This window comes from Leucoraja erinacea, chromosome 12, assembly GCF_028641065.1.
Source record: "Leucoraja erinacea ecotype New England chromosome 12, Leri_hhj_1, whole genome shotgun sequence".
Classification (NCBI taxonomy): domain Eukaryota; kingdom Metazoa; phylum Chordata; class Chondrichthyes; order Rajiformes; family Rajidae; genus Leucoraja; species Leucoraja erinaceus.
The window spans coordinates 5,759,978-5,785,047 of NC_073388.1; the positions used below are offsets into that span (position 1 = coordinate 5,759,978).

The window sequence follows — 25,070 nt, forward strand, 5'->3', positions numbered from 1 at the left end:
TGGCGGAGTAGACTTGATGGGCCGAATGCCCTAATTCTGCCCCTATCACTTAAACTGTTTGACCAGAGAGGGAATATGACACGGAGGCCTTGTATAAATGTTAGCAATTTGTCAGAGTAAAATTTAATCGATAAATCGACATTTGTTTTGACAAAGGAAGAATGAATGAATCCTTCATTATTTGAAATGTACTTTGTCATGTTTTGGGAATCTCTATCCTGCAATGCTCAGGTTAGCCAACTGGGCATTTGGGCAGCTTCATGAACAGGAGTGCAGGAGGAACTCGGCAGGTCAGGCAGCATCTGCGGAGGGAATTGTCACAGGTTTTGTGTCGGGACCCTTCAGCCTGAAGGAGGGTCCTATCCTGAACCACCCCCTGTCCATTGCCTCCCCAGACGCTGCCTGACCCACTGAGACCCCTGCCAGCACTTTGTGTTTTGCTCAATTCCTGTCACCTACCTCACTGGAGGGCCTCGGATTAATCGGTCTTTACTGGACTTTGTCTTGCACTAAATGTCATCTTCACTATCGTGAAAGGTGCCCAGTGAACGGCTTGGCTTGAATTATTATAGCCTTTCTGCTGACTGGGTTGCATGCTGCAAAAAAACTTCCCGCTGTACCTCAGTACATGTGACAGTAAACTAACATAGAGCTGTATAGCACAGGCCCTTCGGCCCACAATGTCCATGCTGAGCATGATGCCAAAGTTAAGCTAATCTTTAGCTGACCCATTCCACGGTTGAACAAAAGCCTTGAATTCAATTGCAGTGTTACTTTTTCTAATTTAAGGAATCGGAGCATTGCTAAAATGCCAGCCCAATTCAATCGGGAGATTAAGATGCCTCCTGCTATGATGCTATTAATGTCACCATTCTCAATTGCACCTGAACTAAGGGGAGAGGTAAGTCTTGGTACCGGCGAGTCCGCAATTGCCAAAGATTTTGGATTCTAATTCCAGATACGATGGCAGATTTATTTTCTTGAACAACATAGTGGTCCCAACTTTCCAGAGTCCACGATGCCCCATCTACACGTGTCCCTTTTTGGCCCATATTCTCTCTCTTTCACCCCACCCCCACCCTAAGCCTTTTTATACATGTACTTGTCCAAATTTTATATGAAACTAATGAAGAGACAGAACTGCAGATACTGTTTTACCAAAAAAGAAGATTGGGAATGGGTGGGAAAGTTTACATTGCTGAGCAACTGGGAGATCAGGTTGGTGTAGGAGGACTCCCATTTGCTAAACACTTCCACTCCCCCTCCCATTCCCAATCTGACCTTTCTGTCCTGGGCCTCCTCCACTGTCAGAGTGAGGCCCAGCACAAATTGGAGGAACAGCTCCTCATATTTCGTTTGGGCAGCTTACACCCCAGCAGTGTGAACATTGACTTCTCCAACTTCAAACAGTCCTTGCATTCCCTCTCTCCCCATCCCCTTCCCAGTTCTCCCACCAGTCTTACTGTCTCCGACTACATTCTGTCTCTGTCCCACCCACTCCCCTGACATCAGTCTTGACCCGAAACGTCACCAATTCCTTCTCTCCAGAGATGCTGCCTGTCCCACTGAGTTACTCCAGCATGTTGTGTCTACTTTTGATTTAAACCAGCATCTGCAGTTCTTGCCTACACGTATGCAATGAGGTAGTTGAGGCGGGTACTATCATTAACATTTTAAAGACACTTGAGCAGGTTAATGTGAAGGAAAGGTTTAGAGGGATATGGGCCGCATGCAGGCAGGTGGGACTAGTGTAGATGGGTCATCTTGGTCACATGGCAAGTTGGGCTGAAGGACCCGTTTCCATGCTGTATGACTTTAGAGATACAGCATAGAAACATGCCCTTTGTCCCACCGAGTCCAAACTGACCAGTGGACATTGTACACTAGGACCATCCTACACAATTTTACCAAAACCAATGAACCTACAAACCTGCGTGTCTTTGGAGTGTGGGAGGAAACCAGAGCACCTGAAGAAAACCCACGAGGTCACGGGAGAGCGTACAGACAACCCCTGTAGTTCAGATCGAACCTGGCGCTGTAAGGCAGCAACTCTACCGCTGCACCACCGTGCCACACCATCTGTGACTCTATTGATGAGAGTGATTGATGTACAGGTGGCTAGTCGATCCCATTTCATGTTACGGACTCCGTCGCGATGCGCTACTCTCTCACCGTGCCAATGGGGAGAGGCGATGAACTGATCTGGCATTTCATAACTAGGATTCCACGAGAGTGTGTCTGTCTGGGCAACATCGTTGTGTTCAGCTACACTCTGTAACCTTTGCATCACACCAGTATTGCCACCCAGAGCCCAAACATGCTTCCATGAGAAGAGTTGTGTGCCTGGAACAACATTGAAGTTTGCAAAATGTGGTGCGATTCTTAATGTTCATAAGCGATAGGAGCAGAATTAGGCCATTCGGCCCATCGAGTCTACGCTGCCATTCAAGCATGGCTGATCTATCCCTCTCAACCCCACTCTCCAGCCTTCTCCCCATAACAAAATAGGAATAGATCGGGTAGATGCACAAAGTCTTGCCCAGAGTTGGGGACTCAACAAAATAGAGTACAGAGGAGATTTACTAGAATGTTGCCTGGGTTTCAACAACTAAGTTACAGAGATAGGTTGAATAAGTTAGGTCTTTATTCTCTGGAGCACAGAAGGTTAAGGGGGGGACTTGATAGAGGTCTTTAAAATGATGAGAGGGATAGACAGAGTTGATGTGGACAAGCTTTTCCCTTTGAGAATAGGGAAGATTCAAACAAGGGGACATGACTTCAGAATTAAGGGACATAGAAACATAGAAATTAGGTGCAGGAGTAGGCCATTCAGCCCTTCGAGCCTGCACCGCCATTCAATATGATCATGGCTGATCATCCAACTCAGTATCCCGTACCTGCCTTCTCTCCATACCCCCTGATCCCCTTAGCCACAAGGGCCACATCTAACTCCCTCTTAAATATAGCCAATGAACTGGCCTCAACTACCCTCTGTGGCAGAGAGTTCCAGAGATTCACCACCTCTGGACAGAGGTTTAGGGGTAATATGAGGGGGAACTTCTTTACTCAGAGAGTGGTAGCGGTGTGGAATGAGCTTCCAGTGGAAGTGGTGGAGGCAGGTTCATTGGTATCATTTAAAAATAAATTGGATAGGCATATGGATGAGAGGGGAATGGAGGGTTATGGTATGAGTGCAGGCAGGTGGGGCTAAGGGAAAAAAAGTTGTTCGGCACTGACTTGTGGGGCCGAGATGGCCTGTTTCCGTGCTGTAATTGTTATATGGTTATAACCTTAGACGCCCCTCCTAATCAAGAACCTATAAATCTCTGCCTTAAATGAAGAGACTCGATGGGCCGAATGGCCTAATTCCGTTCCCTTGTCTTGGGAAATTATGAATAAACCTAAATTCTGAAGGACTGTTTGAATTCTTAGATAATGGAAAATGACAAGGCTGGTGTACAAAACTACAAGTCACAAAGTGCTGGAGTAACTCAGCGGGTCAGGAAGCATCTCTGGAGGAGGTGGAGCAGTGAGAGAGGGTCTAGCAGAACTACTGTCTGAAAGAGGAGGAGAATCTTCTTCAGGGTAGACAGACCTTGAAGAGATTCTGTAATGGATCATTAAAATGGAGAGACACGGAACTGCAGATGCTGGTTTACAAAAGAAAAAAGATGCAAAGTGCTGGAGTGTATGAAATTATACAACAAATAGATCGGGTAGATGCACAAAGTCTTGCCCAGAGTTGGGGAGTCAAGAACTGGAGGACATACCTGTAGGTTCAAGGTGAGGGGAGAAAGATTTATTAGGAAGCTTAGAGGTGACATTTTCACACAATGGGTGGCAGATGTATGGAACGAGCTGCCGGAGGAGGTAGTTAAATGCAACGTTTAAGAAACATTTAGACAGGTACATGGATAGGACAGGTTTAGAGGGATATGGGCAAAATACAGGCAGGTGGGACTAGTGTAGCTGGGACACGTTGGACCGAAGGGCCTGTTTCCGCACTGTATCTCTAAACTAATGTAAACTCAACTGCGTTTAATATGTGACGGTACTCTGCTCACCTTTGATAGTAAGAGTCAAAAATTGGGACTATTGAGTTTGATCCATGTAGCAAATCAGCCTCGCATCCACTAAGACCCTAACATAGTTCAGGGCTGGGTTACAGGGCGAGTCTGTGGCATTCTCTGCCTCAGAGGGCGGTGGAGGCCGGTTCTCTGGGTACTTTCAAGAGAGAAGTAGATAGGGCTCTTAAAGATAGCGGAGTCAGGGGATATGGGGAGAAGGCAGGAACGGGGTACTGATTGTGGATGATCAGCCATGATCACATTGAATGGCGGTGCTGGTTTGAAGGGCCGAATGGCCTACTCCTGCACCTATTGTCTATTGTAGAATTGTCTATTGTAGTCTCTTGGAATAAAGGGGAGGTCTCTCAGAATAAAGGGGAGGTCATTTAAGACTGAGGTGAGAAAAAACCTTTTCACCCAGAGAGTTGTGAATTTGTGGAATTCCCTGCCACAGAGGGCAGTGGAGGTCAAGTCACTGGATGGATTTAAGAGAGAGTTAGATAGAGCTCTGGGGGCTGGTGGAGTCAAGAGGATTTGGGGAGAAGGCAGGCACGGGTTATTGATAGGGGACGATCAGCCATGATCCACAATGAATGGCGGTGCTGGGTTGAAGGGCCGAATGGCCTCCTCCTGCACCTATTGTCTATTGTTTGCAATAAACATCCTGTGCAAAACATTGGCAGCAAAACCGCCCACCCCCACCTTACTGGATCATCAACACCAGTGGAAGACATGACCCGGGACGGACGATGCGGAAGGCGTTGATGGAAGGCGCACGTGCGGGGAGCACGAGGGACAGAGATGCGTGGTGCGCCCGTCACCATGCACGTCGGATACCAGCACCACTGCGTCGCTAATAACAATGATGATGATACTGATGAACATTAATGTTCTGTGAGCTACCAATCATCAATATATAAGCGTGCTCGTTATGTAAACAAATTGGAGTGTGTTACCGTGCGATGTTTTACCAATTTCTCCTTCCAGCAGAACACAAGTCATTGAATAATCTCCGCGTAATTTTCTTCGGCTCGATTTACCCATGTTGCTCACTAGGTCTAATTACATGAGTCATTTCAAGTAATTTTCTCCCCTTAAACATGCAACGCTGTGCGTGACATCTGGTGAGTAGCCAGCGACCATTTTCTGCAGACGTGTAGGTGCCTCATGCAGAGAGTAAACAGTTTAAGGAACAGCTTCACGGATAACTCCATGGGAGGTTGTCAGCCCGTGTAGGAGGGAACTGCGGATGCTGCTTTAAATCGTTAGATAGACACAAAATGCTGGAGAAACTCAGCGGGACAGGCAGCGTCTCTGGAGAGAAGGAACGGGTGACGTTTTTCGGGTCGAGACCCTTCTTCTGATTAGTGTCTGAAGTCAGACTAGACTAGGCTAGTCTGAAGAAGGGTGTCGACCCGAGACGTCACCCGTTCCTTCTCTCCGGTAGTTGTCAGCAGGTCAGGTTTTTGACATTCACCGTGATAGAACTAGCGGAGATGATTCAAAGGGTTCAGAGAAACAATGAAGACAGGATGACTGTCATCAGTCTGAAGAAGGGTTTCGGCCCGAAACGTTGCCTATTTCCTTCGCTCCAAAGATGCTGCAGCACCCGCTGAGTTTCTCCAGCATTTTTGTGTACCTAAGACAGGACAACTGCTGTGTATACCTTGGTAATCAGCTTATAGATGTATAGAGGGGGCTTCTGGATTCAAAGTGTCAAAAAGTGTCAAAAAGACTGGTTAGAGGAGTTTGATCCAAACTCATGATGGGATTAGACTGGGTGAATGTACGGAGCCTATTATCCAGGGTAGGCGAATCAAAGCCAAGGGGACAAAAGTTTAAGGTGAGAAGGGCAGGGTTGAGTGTATGGAACAAGCTACCTCAGGGGGTACGACAAGGACATTTAAAAAACAATTGGACAGATATATAGTTTGGAAATGATTAGAGGGATATGGACCAACCACAGGCAAACGGGACTAGAATAGATGGGGCATCTTGGTTAGCATAGATGAGTTGGGCTGAAGGACCTTTATCCATGCTGTAGGTCTCTGACTGTTGTTTGAATCAGGAATACATATCCTGAAAGTAGCTAGGGAGATGTTATTTTCCCCTTAAGTGCATCAAGCTTTAATCGGAGAGGTGACATTTTGAAAATACAATAGACTATGACAATAGATGCCTCTTTAAGAGCCCTATCTAGCTCTCTCTTGAAAGCATCCAGAGAACCTGCCTCCACAGCCCTCTGAAGATTGCGGAGTCAAGGGATATGGGGAGAAGGCAGGAACGGGGTACTGATCGTGGATGATCAGCCATGATCACAGTGAAGGCGGTGCTAGCTCAAAGGGCCGAATGGCCTGCTCCTGCACCTGTTGTCTATATTGTCTATAAGAGAACAAAATAATATATATTAGTTTAATTTATAATTTAGAGATGGGGTATTAAAATGGGCCCTCCAGCCCACCGAGTCCGCGCCCACCAATGGTCACCGATACTCTAGTTACATCATCTACGCGAGGGACAATTTACAGTAGCCAACCTGAACGTGCAAACTCCGTACAGACAGCACCCGTGGTCAGGATCGAACCCGGGTCTCTGGCGCTGTGAGGCAGCAACTCTACCGCTGCGCCACCGTGCCGCCCTGTGGTTCTAATTAGAGAACTAAAGGGATAAATGTTGGTCAGTCTAGTTTATGAGCCATGGGAACAGTGTCAGTGGAGCTGACAAGGGAATGAGACATGTCTTCCCGCTAGGGTCAGGATTCTCAGCAGGGGGGAGTGGGGTGTTTGGGATTTCCTGTATCCTTATGCTGGGCGCCGTCCCATAGACTTAGCATGCGGATGGGACTTTGCAAATCTATTTGTCTGAAGAAGGGTCTCGACCCGAAACGTCATCTATCCATGTTCTCCAGAGATGCTGCCTGTCCCTCAGGGTTATTCCAGCACTCTGTGTTCCTCTATTTGTTTCTGATGTGATCTGCCTTGTTCCACCTGAACCTTATGATCCCCGTGTCACAGTTTTCTAAGCAGTTTCCTTTATTCACATGATTGTCACCATGGATATTCATACAGGAAGGAACTGCAGATGCTGGAGGATTAAGCCAAAGAGAGACGCTAAAAGCTGGAGTAACTCAGCGGGTCAGGGTAACAGCATCTCTGGAGAAAAGGAACGGGTGACGTTTCGGGTCGGGACCCTTCTTCAGACAGAGTCGTCGGGGGGAAAGGGAAGCGAGAGATATGGACAGTGATGTAGAGAGATATAGAACAAATGGATGAAAGATATGCAAAAAAGTCACGATGATAAAGGAAATGGGACATTGTTAGCTGTGGGCTGGGTGAAAATGAGTTAAAGACAATGAGACTCAACAAGACGACTTTGAACCTCGTGCAATGACTTGGGTGGGGGAGGGATGGAGAGAGAAGGGGTTACTTGAAGTTAGAGAAATCAATGTTCATACCGCTGGGGTGTAAGCTGCCCAAGCAAAATGTGAGGTGCTGTTCCTCCAGTTTGCGCTGGGCCCCACCCTGACATGGATGCTTTACATTTTGAGGCTTGTGATCTGATGGTAAACATGATGATAATAATAAAGGGGAGGAAGCAGAGGGATGGGGTTAGGAAGGAGAGATTGATCAGCCATGATTGAATGGCAGAGTAGACTTGATGGGCCAAATGGCCTCATTCTGTTCCTATCACTGATGACCCCTTATACTAAACTTACACCTGAACCTTCAGAACCTGAATAACTCAGACACCAGTTTGTGATAAGTACGTTTTAGTATAAGAGAGGTTTACTGGCTGTAATTTACACACCAATAAAAAATTGTATTGAGGCTTAAAATGACAACTTTCTGTGGCAAGTTTACTTGGTATCTGCTGTGCGCGTACAGACAGGGGTTTATGTCGGCCGATGGGTCTGAATGGGCAGTCCAGTGAGATGCTGCTTGGCAAAGCTAATTGCAGAATGGCTCATCTTCTCAATCCAAGCTCTTCCATTCCGTGCCTGGGCCTGAAGTAGCTGTGGGGTTTGTGGATAAATAACGGCGATTACTATGAGGCTCGATAATATTCCCACTATTCTCCTGGTAATTTACGGAAAGCAGGCTTTTCCTTTATAGGAGATGCCCCTTTTTACAGCCTTTTTGCGTTCCAGATATTTGATAGTTTTAAAAATAATTCCATGTGGATGTGACCCAAATCGCCTTGTGACAAAGTCCTATCCCATGTAGTCTTGCCGATTATAACTGAGTGGTTACATAGTCCTCTTGATGGTTGTTCCACCTGGTCATCAGCAAGTCACAGGCTTCTCCCCATGAATCATAGACATCACTCGATGAGTCAATGAGTTTATTGCTGGAGGCACTGATATTGGAAGAGCAAGGGAATGAGTCTGTGTGGTTCGTTGGGCAATGGCTATCGATTCTGTTGGCCTCATTGGGACCGACTGCGTGGAGGCTGCTCTCGCTCCTGCTCCTGTTGGCGGGGCTGGCCACCTGGGTGTACCTGAAGTCCTGCCACATGTTGTGCGCTTGGAGGAGCCCGTCGGAAATGCTGGCGACGGGCTCTGGAGACGTTTCCGCCAGCTGGCCGTTCATCTTGGTGAAGAGCAGGCCGAGCCGTTTAAAGGAATCCCCCTTGGAGTTCGGGTACCCCTGCAAGCGGTTGCCGTTTTGGATGGTAGAAGGTTGCTTGCTCAGCCGGCTACTCCGCGACTTCTCCTCCAGGTCGATGCCGGAGACTGTCTTAATGAGCGCCGAGACGCTGAACGAGTTCATTTTCAGCTTCTTTTTGTCGTTACTTTCTCCCCCCAAGCTGAACGACACTATTTGGTCGATCTTATCATCTGCAGTGTCTTCCTCAATTTGCATGCCATCGCTGCTGGTCGAATATGTTCTCCGAGATGACTTTCTGTTCCCAAGTAGGTCAAGAACTTCATAGCGGAAGCTGGAGATATCTTGCTTCAGTTCCTACCAAGGTACAAAAAAGAACACGCTATATTTCATGCGATATGCTATACGATATATGCTATACGAACGCATATATATGACCACATATGCTATACGACATATACCATCAGCTATGCAGACATATATACCGTATGCTATATACTGTATCGACATGCGTGTGCTGTTTGGGTAGGAAAGGATTGCAGATGTTGGTTTAAATCGAACGTGGACACAAAATGCTGGAGTAACTCAGCGGGACAGGCAGCATCACTGGGGAGAAGGAATGGCTGACGTTTCGGGTCGAGACCCTTCGTCAGTGGGAGTGGGTGGGACAGAGATAGAATGTAGTCGGAGACAGTAAGACTGGTGGACAAACTGGGAAGGGGGAGGGGATGGAGAGAGAGGGAAAGCAGTTAGAGAAGTCAATAGACAATAGACAATAGGTGCAGGAGGAGGCCATTCGGCCCTTCGAGCCAGCACCCCCATTCAATGTGACCATGGCTGATCATCCACAAGTCAATGTTCATACCGCTGGGGTGTAAGCTAACCAAGTGAAATATGAGGTGCTGTTCCTCCAATTTGGCGCTGGGCCTCACTCTGACAATGGAGGAGGTTCCTCTCATTGTCAATCTGACCTTTCCGTCCTGGGCCTCCTCCATTGTCAAAGGAGGACCCGGTGTTGGGAGACTGCTGGGAAGGGGGAGATGTGAGGGTGGAGGGGGAGGGGGAGGGGGGGGATGATGATAGGTGTGGGGGGAGGGGATAGGGGTGGGGGAGATGATAGGTGTGGGGGGGATAGGGGTGGAGGAGATGATAGGGGTGGGGGAGGGGAGGGGGGGGGGGAGGGGGGGGAAACAAAGGAGGACCTGGCGTGGAATACTTTGTTACATCTCAGCGCCCTTTATGTGGCCACTCTTTGCATACCGTGGCTATGCAAAGCAAAGAAACACACTGTGACATGTGACAATAAAGAATTAATTCATTCATTCATGTTACCACATCTTTTCAACCAATTAACGATCATTCTCCTCACAGATGCCGACTGTCCTGCTGAGTAAATCCTACCATTTTCTGTTGTTGACGTACAAAGATTAATAGCAGAATGTAAGGCTGTGAACCAAGATCTATGCGTACCTTAAAATTTTCTTCAGTCAGTCCTTCGTCAGTCTTGGCACTTCTGATCATCGCTGCAACGTACCTCTTTACTAAATTTTTAATAACCTCCTGTCGGATGAAAAGGAACAATGGGACAATTTTCCATACATCATTCCAGTTTGCTGTTGAACCATTAAGTGGCCTGTCCCACTTGGGCGTCATTTGTGCGTCACGTAGGTAGCGCGCGAAGATTTTGTGAGTCCCAAAATCCTGGGGCGCCGCGCGCGCGCAACCGCACGCAACCGCACGCAACCGCGCATCACTGCCTAGGTCACCACGCACAATGCGCGCGTAATGCACGCCATGCGCGCGTCGTGACGCGTAAATTATGTCGCATACATGACGTGCAAATGACGCCCGAGTGTGACAGGCCCTTTAGTTTACATTGTCAACAGGATTTAACCAAAACCAAATTCTCCATTAAAAGGCCAGCAATATTAATATGGAATCTCATGCACATTATTAACTAGATATTTAACACAGCTTCATAAAATGACAATCTCTTCTCTTGTAAATGCTTTACTGCGATTAAAACTAATTATTTTTCCTTTAGGCTTTGCATAAAAAGACGATCCCTATTACTTTTATCCAAAGGATACGATTTAAAATACAATATTTATCCTGGTTCATAATTGTTATTTTTGGCTGAAATAAGAGACGTTTTCATTGTCTATTTAGAATTGATGGGAATAAAATGGTTTGGCAAAATAGCAGGAACAATTTAAATATGTTTATTTAAAATGTTAAAGTCAATAGAAGGGTAGAGCATTACGTACAATGTACGTTTAATGATGTCAGCTAAACATACGCATCTCGTTAATTGACTTCATTAACAAAGAATAAATATCTCCGTGATAAACCTTTGTGGAAACAGTACACTGACATCACATCAACGTTTAATGGTTCATTTGGATTACTCATGTCCAGTGCTTGCCTAAGTATCACTTTGTAGTTTAGTTTCATTTAGAGATACAGCGCGGAAACAGGCCCTTCGGCCCACCGAGTCCGTGCCGTCCAGCGATCCCCGCACATTAACACTATCCCACACACACGAGGGACAATTTAACAATTACACCAAGCCAATTAACGTACAAACCTGCACGTCTTTCGAGTGTGGGAGGAAACCGGAGCACCTGGAGAAAACCCATGCAGGTCACGGGGAGAAGGTACAAACTGCGTACAGACAGCACCCGTAGTCAGGATCGAACCTGGGTCTCTGGCGCTGTGAGGCAGCAACTCTACCGCTGTGCCGCCATGTCGCAAAGTATTTAGTAAGAAAGTAAATTTGTTGGCAAATAAATATCAAGCAAGAGTTTGTGGCCTTGTTACTACACTGTGCAAACTGCACTGGAATTGGCTTCAAGTCTATAATATATGTATAGCAACAGGTGAAAGTGTGCAATGAGCATTATGAGTAGGTTTGAGCAATGGAATAGATATGCAATGGAAGAAGATAGTGGTAAGAGTCAGACGGAGATATCTTGTGTCAGTGCTTCATAATAACCAGGAAAACAAATAATGACATTCAGTTTATCACCTTGGACAGGGAAGTGATCCTTGAGATAGACACAAAATGATGGAGTAACTCAGCGGGTCAGGCAGCATCTCTGGAGAGAAGGAATGGGTGACGTTTTGGGTCAAGACCTTCTTTCCGACCTCAATATCCTTGAGATATTTGTTAGTGAATGATGTGGAATGGGTTATAATGGGTTCAATAGACTATTATCTGAATGATGGCTGATTAGGAAAGGGGGAGATGCAACGAGACCTGGGTGTCATGGTACACCAGTCATTAAAAGTAGGCATGCAGGTGCAGCAGGCAGTGAAGAAAACGAATGGTATCCTAGCATTCATAGCAAAAGGATTTGAGTATAGGAGCAGGGAGGTTCTACTGCAGTTGTACAGGGTCTTGGTGAGACAACACCTGGAGTATTGCGTACAGTTTTGGTCTCCTAATCTGAGGAAAGACATTCTTGCCATAGAGGGAATACAGAGAAGGTTACCAGACTGATTCCTGGGATGTCAGGACTTTCATATGAAGAAAGACTGGATAGACTCGGCTTGTACTCGCTAGAATTTAGAAGATTGAGGGGTACACCAGGGATCTTATAGAAACTTACAAAATTCTTAAGGGGTTGGACAGGCTAGATGCAGGAAGATTGTTCCCGATGTTGGGGAAGTCCAGAACAAGGGGTCACAGTTTAAGGATAAGGGGGAAATCTTTTAGGACCGAGATGAGGAAAACATTTTTCACACAGAGAGTGGCGAATCTGTGGAATTCTCTGCCACAGAAGGTAGTTGAGGCCAGTTCATTGGCTATATTTAAGAAGGAGTTAGATGTGGCCCTTGTGGCTGTAGGGATCAGAGGGTATGGAGAGAAGGCAGGTACGGGATACTGAGTTGGATGATCAGCCATGATCATATTAAATGGCGGTGCAGGCTCGAAGGGCCGAATGGCCTCTACTCCTGCACCTATTTTCTATGTTTCTATGTTTCTAATACTTTGCTTCACGTTATGCCAAGTAAGTACATGAAGTGGGTCAAAATGTTTAAGAAAGAACTGCAGATGCTGGTAAATCGAAGGTAGACATGCTGGAGTAACTCAAGGGGTGAGGCAGCATCTATGGAGAGATGAATTAGCAACGTTTCAGGTCTCGCCCGTTCCTTCCTCCCAGAGATGCTGCCTCACCCGCTGAGTTACTCCAGCATTTTGTGTCTACCTTAGATAAGATACATGATACATGATTTGGGAAGAATGTCCAGAGGTGCTGCCTGACCCATTCAGTTGCTGGAAGGACACGTTTTGGATCGGACCTTTTTTCAGACACAGCAGATCAGGGAGCATCTCTAGAGAATATGGATAGGCCTAAGTTTTAGGTCGAGACCCATCCTCACTCGAGCTGCCAAAGGAGGTAGTTGTGGCTGGTACTATCACAACGTTTAAACAACATTTGGACAGGTACATGGATAGGACAGGTTTAAGGGGATGAGGGCCAGTGTGGATACGGCATGTTGGGTGGAGTGGGCATGTTGGGATGAAGGGCCTATTTCCAGTCACGCAGACTCTGTGTCTACGAGGCTATGATAGAATAAGGAGAAAGGGAGAGAGAGAATGAGAGAGAGAAAGTGAGAAAGGAGATAGAATAGGAGAGAATGAGAGTGAGAAAAAGAGGGAGAGAGAAAAGAAAGAGAGAAAAGAGAGAGAGGAAAGAGAGAAACAGAGAGAGATGAATGGTTGAAAATGAATAACATGAATACAATGGGCTTGTTGACATATTTTGCCAGTGTGGGGGAGGATTGTGATGTTGATTTGATGTGACTTGTCTGTAATACTGACTGGTCAGCAAACCTGGTAGTGTTGGTTTTGGATCAAGTCGTCTGCATGTCGCTCCTGACAAAAGAAAGATTTCAGAAAATCATTCAACTACAAAAAAAAACACAAGTTTGCAAACATTATCTGGGAGCCGTTAAACAAATATTCAGAAATAAATGGACTGCGGTTGATAAGGTTTCACAAACTCCACCTGTTGGCAACATTCCTGTCATCATATTGCCCAGTCCCACGGTACGAGTTCATTCCAAGAGCTCTCCCAAGTTTGCCCTGATTCGAACTCGGAGATTTACGGTAACGGCCACTTGTCGGTACTCGGGGCTCTCGTGGACATTTTTCAACATGTTGAAAAATCTTCCCGAGTCTTCCCCGTGCTTACCTGCCGTTAGCGAGTCTTCCCGAGTACCTGCCGTTAGCGCTGAGACGTCCCCGAGCTCCGAAGTTCATTCTCCGTGCTTACTACGAGTTTGATTTTTTTAACACTCGGGAGAGCTCTTGGATTGAACTTGTACCGTGGGACAGGGCTATCAGAAATATCCCAAGAGAGACCACCATCATTGGAGACCCTCGGACTTTCTTTAATCAGAGTTTACTGGACTTTATTTTGCACTAAACATTATTCCCTTTAACCTGTATCTGCTCATTGGCTTGGTTAGTTTAGTGTAGTTTGTAGATACAGCGCAGAAACAGGTTATTTAGCTCACCGGGGCCACGCCGACCAGCGATCCCCATACACGAACAGTGACCTACACACACACATTGGGTTTCAATTTACAATTTTTACCAAAGCCAATTAACCTACAAACCAGTATGTCTTTGGAATGTGGGAGGAAACCAGAGCACCCGGGGAAAACACACGCAGTCACAGGGAGAACGTACAAACTTCGTACAGGCTGGACCTATAGTCAGGTTCAAACCCGGGTCTCTGGCGCTGTGAGGCAGCAACTCTACCGCTGCGCCTTTGTGGACATGTATGGTCTTTCTGCTGACTGTAGAGCGCGCAACAAAAAGGTCTTTCATTGTCCCTCTGCTCAACTCCCCCTCCCATTCCGTGTCCGACCTCTCTGTGCTGGGTCTCCTCCATGGCCAGAGCGGGTACCACCGGAAATTGGAGGAACAGCACCTCATATTCCGCTTGGGGAGTCTGCATCCTGGGGGCATGAACATTGAATTCTCCCAATTTTGTTAGCCCTTGCTGTCTCCTCCCCTTCCTCAGTCCTCCTGCTGTCTCCTCCCCTTGCTATCTCTCCCTCAGCCCTCGGGCTCCTCCTCCTCCTTTTCCTTTCTTCTCCTCCCCCCCCCCCCCCCCCCCCCCCCCCCCCCCACCCCCCCCATCAGTCTGAAGAAGGGTTTTGGCCCGAAACGTTGCCTATTTCCTTCGCTCCATAGATGCTGCTGCACCCGCTGAGTTTCTCCAGCACTTTTGTCTCCCTTCAATTTTCCAGCATCTGCAGTTCCTTCTTAAACACCTCTGTACACGTGACTGAACTAACGTAACTAAACTGAACTTTGTGGTTTTCAATGTAACTGTCTAATCTCCCATGAAATTGAGTAACCATGGGCAAATGGAAACAAGTGTAACAGACTTTGATGAGAGTTGGTTTCTTAAACCAATTTTGAGACTTGGAAAGACCAAGTCGTTTCCAGATCAATAATCTCCAGTTACATAGGCAGCAGTAAACAATAACTAGCTTATAGACTGCCGTCAGAATGCAGATATACCAAGTTTTAGTTTAATAATAGATACAGATCGGAAACAGGCCCTTCGGCCCACGGCGACCAGCAACCCGCGTATACTAGCACTCTCCTACACACACACTCGGGACAATTTACAATTTTTGCTATGCCCGTTAGCCTATACACTCGTGTTTGGGATGTGGGAGGAAACCTGAGCGCCTGGAGAAAACCCACGCAGCTCACGGGGAGAACGTGCAAACTCCGTACAGACTGCACCCGCAGTCGGGATCGCACCCTGGTCTCCGGCGCTGCGAGGCAGCGACTCTACCGCTGCGCCACCGTAATGGGAATGGGAATGAAGGGGAATAATGTATCACAGTATGTTATGACAACAGCTCTGTCTCCGACCGGAAAGCATTGCAGAGGGTGGTGAAAATTGCCCAACGCATCACCGGTTCCTCGCTCCCCTCCATTGAGTCTGTCCAAAACAAGCGTTGTCTACGAAGGCCGCTCAGCATCACCAAGGACTGCTCTCACCCCAACCACAGACTGTTTACCCTCCTACCATCCTGTGGCTGTTACATTATTTAACTCTGCACCTCTCTGCACCCCCCCCCATCCCCGGGCACTCCTTCCCCCAGAAAAATTGCACTACTAGAACTCTATGTACGTATATATATTTTACTGCTCATATTCCATGTTCACTCTTCCAGGGAGATGCTAAATGCATTTCGTTGTCTCTGTACTGTACACAGCACAATGACAATTAAGATTGAATCTGAATCTGTATCTGAATCTGTAAACGCCAATACTATGCAGAGATAACAAATAAAGACGTGGCTTCATACTGTAAATTCCTTGAGGTTTTCATGTTTCTGCTCATGCTTCGTGTCGCTGCCTGGGCAGATCTGAGCGTGCAGCCATTTACACAGGTACCAGATGGACTTCGGGCTGGGGATGATGTTGAAAGGTGGCGGAAGGGTGGCACCTTCATCAAAGTAACTCATCCAGAGCTTGGTCCGGGCAAATTTCCATTCAATGTCAGCGTGGTCCTGGCAATGAGATCAAAGATAAACAAACTGTGGTCACAAACAAAACTCTGGCCATAGTAGCATCGTACAAGCACACGAACAGGCCCTTCGGCCCACCGTGTCCGCACTGACCACCAATCTCCCATTTGCAGTCAAAGTCTTGTCCCACCTCCGGTCATTCCTTCTTCTCCCCGCTCCCCCAGACACAGGAACAGATTCTTCCCCTCTGTTATCAGGCTTCTGAACGGTCCCTCCATAAGCTAGGGTACTGTCCGATTCACCTCTACCCCATTGCGGACATTGGATTTTGTCTACAATGCTGAGAACTATAGTCTGCACTCTGTATCTTCCCCTTTGCTCTAACTATTGTACTGGAGTTTGTCTTGAGTGTATGTTTGCATGGTCTATCTATCTGATCGGTTTGGTTCTTATGCAAAACAAAGCTTTACACTCACTGTACCTCGGTACACGGTGCAACAACAAAACGGAACCACATCTACAGCTGATGAAAATGAACACGCCGAGACAATTATTTTAGTGATCAGATATTTAGTTTAGGTTAGTTTCGAGATATGTAGCATGGAAACAGTGTACAGTTGTGTACAGTTTTGGTCTCCTAATTTGAGGAAGGACATCCTTGTGATTGAGGCAGTGCAGCATAGGTTCACGAGATTGATCCCTGGGATGGCGGGACTGTCATATGAGGAAAGATTGAAAGGCTTGTATTCACTGGAGTTTAGGAGGATGAGGAGGTATCTTATAGAAACGTATAAAATCATAAAAGGACTGGACAAGCTAGGTGCAGGAAAAATGTTCCCAATGTTGGGCGAGTCCAGAACCAGGGGCCACAGTCTTAGAATAAAGGGGAGGTCATTTAAGACTGAGGTGAGAAAAAACTTTTTCACCCAGAGAGTTGTGAATTTGTGCAATTCCCTGCCACAGAGGGCAGTGGAGGCCAAGTCACTGGATGGATTTAAGAGAGAGTTAGATAGAGCTCTAGGGGCTAGTGGAGTCAAGGGATATGGGGAGAAGGCAGGCACAGGTTATTGATTGGGGACGATCAGCCATGATCACAATGAATGGCGGTGCTGGCTCGAAGAGCCGAATGGCCTCCTCCTGCACCTATTGTCTATGTTTCTATGTTTCTATGTCTCAAAGTCCAACTTCAATAGCCATTACTCCTTGGGGAAGGTTAGGACGTATATTTCACGCACTCACGACACACTTAAGATAGTAAAAACAATTAAGATTATTAAGGGTTTGGACACGCTAGAGGCAGGAAACATGTTCCCGATGTTGGGGGAGTACAGAACCAGGGGCCACAGTTTAAGAATAAGGAGTAAACCATTTAGAACGGAGACGAGGAAACAGTTTTTCTCACAGAGAGTTGTGAGTCTGTGGAATTCTCTGCCTCGGAGGGCGGTGGAGGCAGGTTTTCTGGATGATTGCATGAATGGCGGTGCTGGCTCGAAGGGCTGAATGGCCTCCTCCTGCACCCATGTTTCTATGTTAAAAAGCTGGAGTAACTCAGCGGGGGCAGGAATGGGTGACGTTTAAGAAGGGTCTCGACCCAAAACGTGCGATTTATCCAGTTCCCCTGGATGGCCAATGACTTGTTAAAGGCTGATGGGCAAGTTGGGTACTTGATCGAGAGGTCTATCTGAAAACGTTTTTTCTCACCTCAGTCTTAAATGTCCTCCCCTTTATTCTAAGACTGTGGCCCCTGGTTCTGGACTCGCCCAACATTGGGAACATTTTTCCTGCATCTAGCTTGTCCAGTCCCTTTATAATTTGATGTGATTTATATTTTTAGATGATTATAATGTTATATTTTGTGTCTATCCTCTGGATAAATCACATGCTCTCCTGGTGCAGCATCAAAGGTGAAGCTTGGAGGACATGCAAACATAACTGGACTCCTTTGGATTTCTCTGTCTTCAAGAGTCTGGTTAGTTCTGCTTTCTCTCTGCGCTGATGATCTGGACACAATGGTAAACATGACATGTAGATGCAGGGCAGACATGCGTTTAGCTACCAGTGGGGTCCAAGTTTACCATTGTTCTACACAATTAGTTACACATTATTAATGGCTCTCATTGTAAAATATGAACTGGGTCATTTATCTTAAAAGACAGCAAACAATAATTACATTTTAAATGCGTAAGACAAAGAGATAATAGAATAGATAATTGAGTATAGAAGTTGGGATGTAATGTTAAAATTGTACAAGGCATTGGTGAGGCCAATTCTGGAGTATGGTGTACAATTTTGGTCGCCTAATTATAGGAAGGATGTCAACAAAATAGATGTCAACAAAAATCTGTACAGAGGAGATTTACTAGAATGTTGCCTGGGTTTCAGCAACTAAGTTACCGAGAAAGGTTGAACAAGTTAGGGCTTTATTCTTTGGAGCGCAGAAAGTTAAGGGGGGACTTGATAGAGGTTTTTAAAATTATGAGAGGGATAGACAGAGTTGACGTGGAAAAGCTTTTCCCACTGAGAGTAGGGAAGATTCAAACAAGGGGACATGATTTGAGAATTAAGGGACTGAAGTTTAGGGGTAACATGAGGGGGAACTTCTTTACTCAGAGAGTGGTAGTGGTGTGGAATGAGCTTCCAGTGAAGGTGGTGGAGGCAGGTTCGTTTTTATCATTTAAAAATAAATTGGATGGTTATATGGATGGGAAGGGAATGGAGGATTATGGTCTGAGCGCAGGTATATGGGACTAGGGGAGATTATGTGTTCGGCACGGACTAGAAGGGTCGAGATGGCCTGTTTCCGTGCTGTAATTGTTATATAGTTATATGGTTATATGGTTATAATATCCCAGATACCAACCAACCGGACATGCTAGAGGCAGGAAACATGTTCCCGATGTTGGGGGAGTCCAGAACCAGGGGCCACACACAGTTTAAGAATAAGGGGTAAGCCATTTAGAACGGAGACGAGGATACACTTTTTCTCACAGAGAGTTGTGAGTCTGTGGAATTCTCTGCCTCAGAGGGCGGTGGAGGCAGGTTCGCCTGATGCTTTCAAGAGAGAGCTAGATAGGGCTCTTAAAGATAGCGGAGTCGGGGGATATGGGGAGAAGGCAGGAACGGGGTACTGATTGGGGATGATCAGCCATGATCACATTGAATGGCGGTGCTGTCTCGAAGGGCCGAATGGACTACTCCTGCACCTATTGTCTATTGTCTATTGTCTGTTGTCTATTTACTCAATGGCATTTTCTCTGCTGAATGAAATCCCAACCATGATACTGAAGATGTTGAATTAGACCTTTGCTGTCATGGTTACGCAGCTTTTGTATTTTTCTCTGCGGCATTCTACTTTAGTTTAGCTTAGAAATACAGCGCGGATACAGACCCTTCGGCCCATCGAGTCCATGCTGACCAGTGATCACCTCGTACGCTAGTTCTCTCCTACACACACTAGGTTCAGCTTACAGAAGCCAATTAACCTACAAATCTGCACGTCTTTGGAGTGTGGGAGGAAACCGGAGCACCCGGAGAAATCCCACGCAGACACAGGGGTGAATGTACAAACTCCGGTGATAGACACAAAGAGCAGGAGTAACTCAGCGGGACAGGCAGCATCTCTGGAGAGAAGGAATGGGTGACTTTTTGGGTCGAGACCCTTCTTCAGGTCTCGACCCGAAACGTCACCCATTCCTTCTCTCCAGAGACGCTGCCTGTCCCGCTGAGTTACTCCAACATTTGGTGTCTATCTTCAGTTTAAACCAGCATCTGTAGTTCCTTCCTACCCATACAAACTCCGGGTGCTCCGGTTTCCTCCCACACTCCAAAGACGTGCAGATTTGTAGGTTAATTGGCTTGGTATAAATTATAAATTGTTCAGGGCGTGTGGTATTAACGTGCGGGGATCGCTGATTGGCGCGGACTTGGTGGGCCGAAGGGCCTGTTTCAGTGCTGTATAGAAACATAGAAAAATAGGTGCAGGAGTAGGCCATTCGGCCCTTCGAGCCAGAACCACATTTCAATATGATCATGGCTGATCATCTAAAATCAGTACCCCGTTCCTGCCTTCTCCCCATATCCCTTAACTCCGTTAGCACTAAGAGCTAAATCGAACTCTCTTGAAAACATCCAGTGAATTGGCCTCCACTGCCTTATGAGGTGGAGAATTCCACAGATTCACAACTCCCAGTAAAAAAGTTTTCCCTCATCTCAATCCTAAATGGCCTACCCCTAAATCTTAGACTGTGACCCCTGGTTCTGGACTCCCCCAACATTGGGAACATTTTGCCTGCATCTAACCTGTCCAATCCTCAAAGTATTTTATATGCATCTATAAGATCCCCTCTCATCCTTCTCAATTCCAGTGAATACAAGCCCAGTCGATCCATTCTTTCATCATGTCAGTCCCGCCATCCCGGGAATTAACCTGATGAACCTACGTTGCACTCCCTCAATAGCAATAATGTCCTTCCTCAAATTAGGAGACCAAAATTGCACACAATACTCCAGGTGCGGTCTCACCAGGGCTCCCCTGAATAACTGCAGTAGGACCTCCTTGCTCCTAAACTCAAATCCTCTTGCAATGAAGGCCAACATGCCATTAGCTTTCGTCACTGCCTGCTGTACCTGCATGCTTACTTTCAGTGACTGATGTACAAGCACACCCAGGTCTCGTTGCACCTCCCCTTTTCCTAATCTGACGCCTTCCTGATCTTGCCACCAAAGTGGATAACCTCACATTTATCCACATTATACTGCATCTGCCATGCATCTGCCCACTCACCCAACATATCCAAGTCACCCTGCAGCTTCATAGCATCCTCCTCGCAACTCACACTGCCATCCAGCTTTGTGTCATCCGCAAATTTGGAGATGTCTCTAAACTAAACTAAAAAAATCTCCCAATCTATCTACTGTACATAATAGACAATAGACAATAGATGCCATTCGAGCCAGCACCGCCATTCAATGTGATCATGGCTGATCATCCACAATCAGTACCCCGTTCCTGCCTTCTTCCCATATCCCCTGACTCTGTTATCTTTAAGAGCCCTATCTAGCTCTCTCTTGAAAGTATCCAGAGAACCGACCTCCACCACCCTCTGAGGCAGAGAATTCCACAGACTCATAGCTCTATGTGTGGAAAAAGTGTTTCCTCATCTCCGTTCTAAATGGCTTACCCCTTATTCTTAAACTGTGGCCCCTGGTTCTGGACTCCCCCCAAAATCGGGAACATGTTTCCTGCCTCTAGCGTGTCCAAACCCTTAATAATCTTATATGTTTCAATAAGATTCCCTCTCATCCTTCTAAACTCCAGAGTGTACAAGCCCATTCTCTCAGCATATGACAGTCCCGCCATCCCGGGAATTAACCTTGTGAACCTACGCTGCACTCCTTAAAGAAGCATTGTGATGAACTTACGGCGATGAGTTGGTAGGAGTTGTTCATCATGGCAATCAGCATGTTGAGCAGGACGACCAGGGAGATGACATTGTAGGTTCCAAACATGGTGGCTCCCACAAACTCGGTGAACTCATGCCGAGCTTTCACATTGGTGACGTACAAATTCAACAGGCCAAAGACTGACCAAAACAGCGACTGCAGTGTCTCGAACAACCTGCAGAAGAGACAGATATGTGATATACCCATAACCTTAACAGTATCCGGACTCACGGCAATGAACATTAGCAGAGTGAATCAGCAGTAAACTGCAGGAAAGCACCACACAACACTCTGAAAACTTTCCGAATTACAATCAGGGCAGCACGGTGGCGCAGCGGTAGAGTTGCTGCCTCACAACGCCAGAGATCCGGGTTTGTTCCCAACTACATGTGCTGTCTGTACGGAGTTTGTACGTACAGGATTGAGGGGGGATCTTATAGAAACTTACAAAATTCTTAAGGGGTTGGTTGGACAGGCTAGATGCAGGAAGATTGTTCCCGATGTTGGGGAAGTCCAGGACAAGGGGTCACAGTTTAAGGATAAAGGGGAAATCTTTTAGGACCGAGATGAGAAAAACATTTTTCACACAGAGAGTGGTGAATCTGTGGAACTCTCTGCCACAGAATGTAGTTGAGGCCAGTTCATTGGCTATATTTAAGAGGGAGTTAGATGTGGCCCCTTGTGGTTAAAGGGATCAGGGTGTATGGAGAGAAGGCAGGTACAGGATACTGAGTTGGATGATCAGCCATGATCATATTGAATGGCGGTGCAGGCTCGAAGGACCGAATGGCCTACTCCTGCAACTATTTTCTATGTTTCTATGTTTCGATGTTCTCCCCCTGACCTGCGTGGGTTTTTCTCCGAGATGTTCAGTTTCCTCCCAAATTCCAAAAACATACTGGTTAGTAGATTAATTGGCTTGGTGTGAATGTAAAACTGTCCCGAGTGTGTGTAGGATAGTGTTAATGTGCGGGGATCGCTGGTCGGTGCGGCCTTGATGGGCCGAAAGGCCTGTTGTCGGCGCTGTATCTCTAAAACTCTAAAACTAAAACTAAGAATATTATTGATCAACAACACCATTCTAAAATGTTGACTTAGTTTGCTTTTTAATGAGTTTGCTGTGGTGCGATCATGTTTGGTTGCTGGGTTTGGTTATGTTATTAATCACCGTTTAATTCTGTTAAGACAACAACACAATCGCAAAGCAACACTAACGTTGCCACAGCTTCATCCTAATAACCAGGTGGCAGGTTCTTCGATAACTAAGCATTGCTAATCTGGATAGAGTGGATGTGGAGAGGATGTTTCCATTCATGGGAGAGTCTGGGATCACAGGTCACGGCCTCAGAATTAAAGGTCGTTCCTTTAGGAAGGGGATGAGGACGAATTTCTTTAATCAGAGGGTGGTGAATCTGTGGAATTCTTTGCCACAGAAGGCTGTGGAGGCCAGGTCAATGGATATTTTTAAGGCAGAGATAGATAATTTTCTTCTTGATTGGTGTATGAATGAACTGCAGAAATAGACACAAAATGTGTCTAAACCTCTGAAAAGGGTCTCAACCCGAAACCTTCTCTCCAGAGATGCTGCCTGACCCATTGAGTTACTCCAGCATTCTGTGTCTCTCTGTGATTCTTGATTAGTACGGGTATGAGGGGTTATGGGGAGAAGGCAAGAGAATGGGGTTAGGAGGGAGAGATAGATCAGCCATGATTAAATGGTGGAGTTGACTTGATGGGCCGAATGGCCTAATTCTGCTCCTATCACTTATGAATTTAGACTAGTTTGAAGATACAACATAGAAACAGACCCTTCGGCCCACCGAGTCCACACCGACCACCTGTTTATATCGGTTCTATGTTTTCCAATTACCCATCCTCTCTCTACAAACTAGGGGCAATTTACAGAGGGCCAATTAACTTACTAACACACATGTCTTTGGAGTGTGGGAGGAAACCAGAGAACCTGGAGAAAACTCACGGGGAGAAGGTACAAACTCCATACAGACAGCACCCGTGGTCAGGATCGAACCTGGGTCTCTGGCGCTGTGAGGCAGCAACTCTACCGCTGCGCCACCGTGCCGCCCAGTAAAGGAATGGAATGAAATAGCTTATTGTCACATATGACAAGGCGCAGTGAAAGTTTTTGCTTGGATGGCCAAGGTTTGCAAAAATGGATCACATGTAGCAAAGAGGAACAAAGAGGTCCTTCTGTAGTTGTACAGGGCCCTAGTGGGACCACACCTGGAGTATTGTGTGCAGTTTTGGTCCCCTAATTTGAGGAAGGACATTCTTGCTGTTGAGGGAGTGCAGCGTAGGTTTACAAGGTTAATTCCCGGGATGGCGGGACTGTCATATGCTGAGAGAATGGAGCTGCTGGGCTTGTACACTCTGGAATTTAGAAGGATGAGAGGGCATCTTATTGAATCATATAAGATTGGTTTGGACATGCTAGAGGCAGGAAACATGTTCCCAATGGTACACAAAAAAGCTGGAGAAACTCAGCGGGTGCAGCAGCATCTATGGAGCGAAGGAAATAGGCAACGTTTCGGGCCGAAACCCTTCTTCAGACTGATGTTGGGGGAGTCCAGAACCAGGGGCCACAGTTTAAGAATAAGGAGGAAGCCATTTAGAACGGAGACGAGGAAACACCTTTTCACACAGAGGGTTGTGAGTCTGTGGAATTCCCTGCCTCAGAGGGCGGTGGATGCCGGTTCTCTGGATGCTTTGAAGAGAGAGATAGATAGGGCTCTTAAAGATAGTGGAGTCAGTGGATATGGGGAGAAGGCAGGGACGGGGTACTGATTGGGGATGATCAACCATGGTCACATTGAATGGTGGTGCAGGCTCGATGGGCCGAGTGGCCAACTCCTGCACCTATTGTCTATTGACATTTCTTACAGCTCTGTCTCTACCATGATACTGCGACTTCGTACCTTTGGATTTGCAGCATCCAAAAGAGAAAACCTTACCTTTCCTATCACACACGGACAACATGCTGTTAATTGTTCCGCTGGCTCACTGCCGTTACTCATACACTTCAGATCGCAATTGTTATGCTTAAGTGAGTCTGGAGATTTGACTTTTCTTTAGCGATGGATGGGAAGAGACAAAATCTATCCCGTAACAACCTTATAGCAGGAGAGACTCACAGGCGGACTCACAAAATAAGGAGTCAGATTTAGTTCAGTTTATAGTGTTGTTTACCAGATACAGCGTGGGAACAGGCCCTTCGGCCCATTGAGTCCGTGCTGACCAACGATCACCCTTATAGATCTATCCTGCACATAATTCACAGAGGCCAATTAACCTGCAAACCTGCACTACCTTGGAGCGTGGGAGGAAACTGGAGCACCCGGCGGAAACCCACTCAGGTCACGGTGGGGGGGAAGAAATGTGCAAACTCCACACAGACAGCACCCGTGGTCAGGATCGAACCTGGGTCTCTGGC

General features: G+C 46.6%; 1 protein-coding gene across 1 annotated transcript in view; it reads right to left on the reverse strand.

Annotated features, from left to right (window-relative positions):
- Positions 1-7,310: 7,310 nt before the first annotated feature.
- Positions 7,311-25,070, reverse strand: part of LOC129702022 (short transient receptor potential channel 5-like) — an 81,581-nt gene continuing 63,821 nt past the window's right edge. The window contains exons 7-11 of the mRNA XM_055643518.1: positions 21,602-21,797; positions 16,019-16,222; positions 13,512-13,553; positions 10,142-10,231; positions 7,311-9,028 (exon numbers count right to left, since the gene is read on the reverse strand). Coding sequence (XP_055499493.1) covers positions 8,300-9,028; positions 10,142-10,231; positions 13,512-13,553; positions 16,019-16,222; positions 21,602-21,797 — 1,261 coding nt within the window. The 3' untranslated portion in view covers positions 7,311-8,299. The remainder of the gene's footprint in view (positions 9,029-10,141; positions 10,232-13,511; positions 13,554-16,018; positions 16,223-21,601; positions 21,798-25,070) is intronic.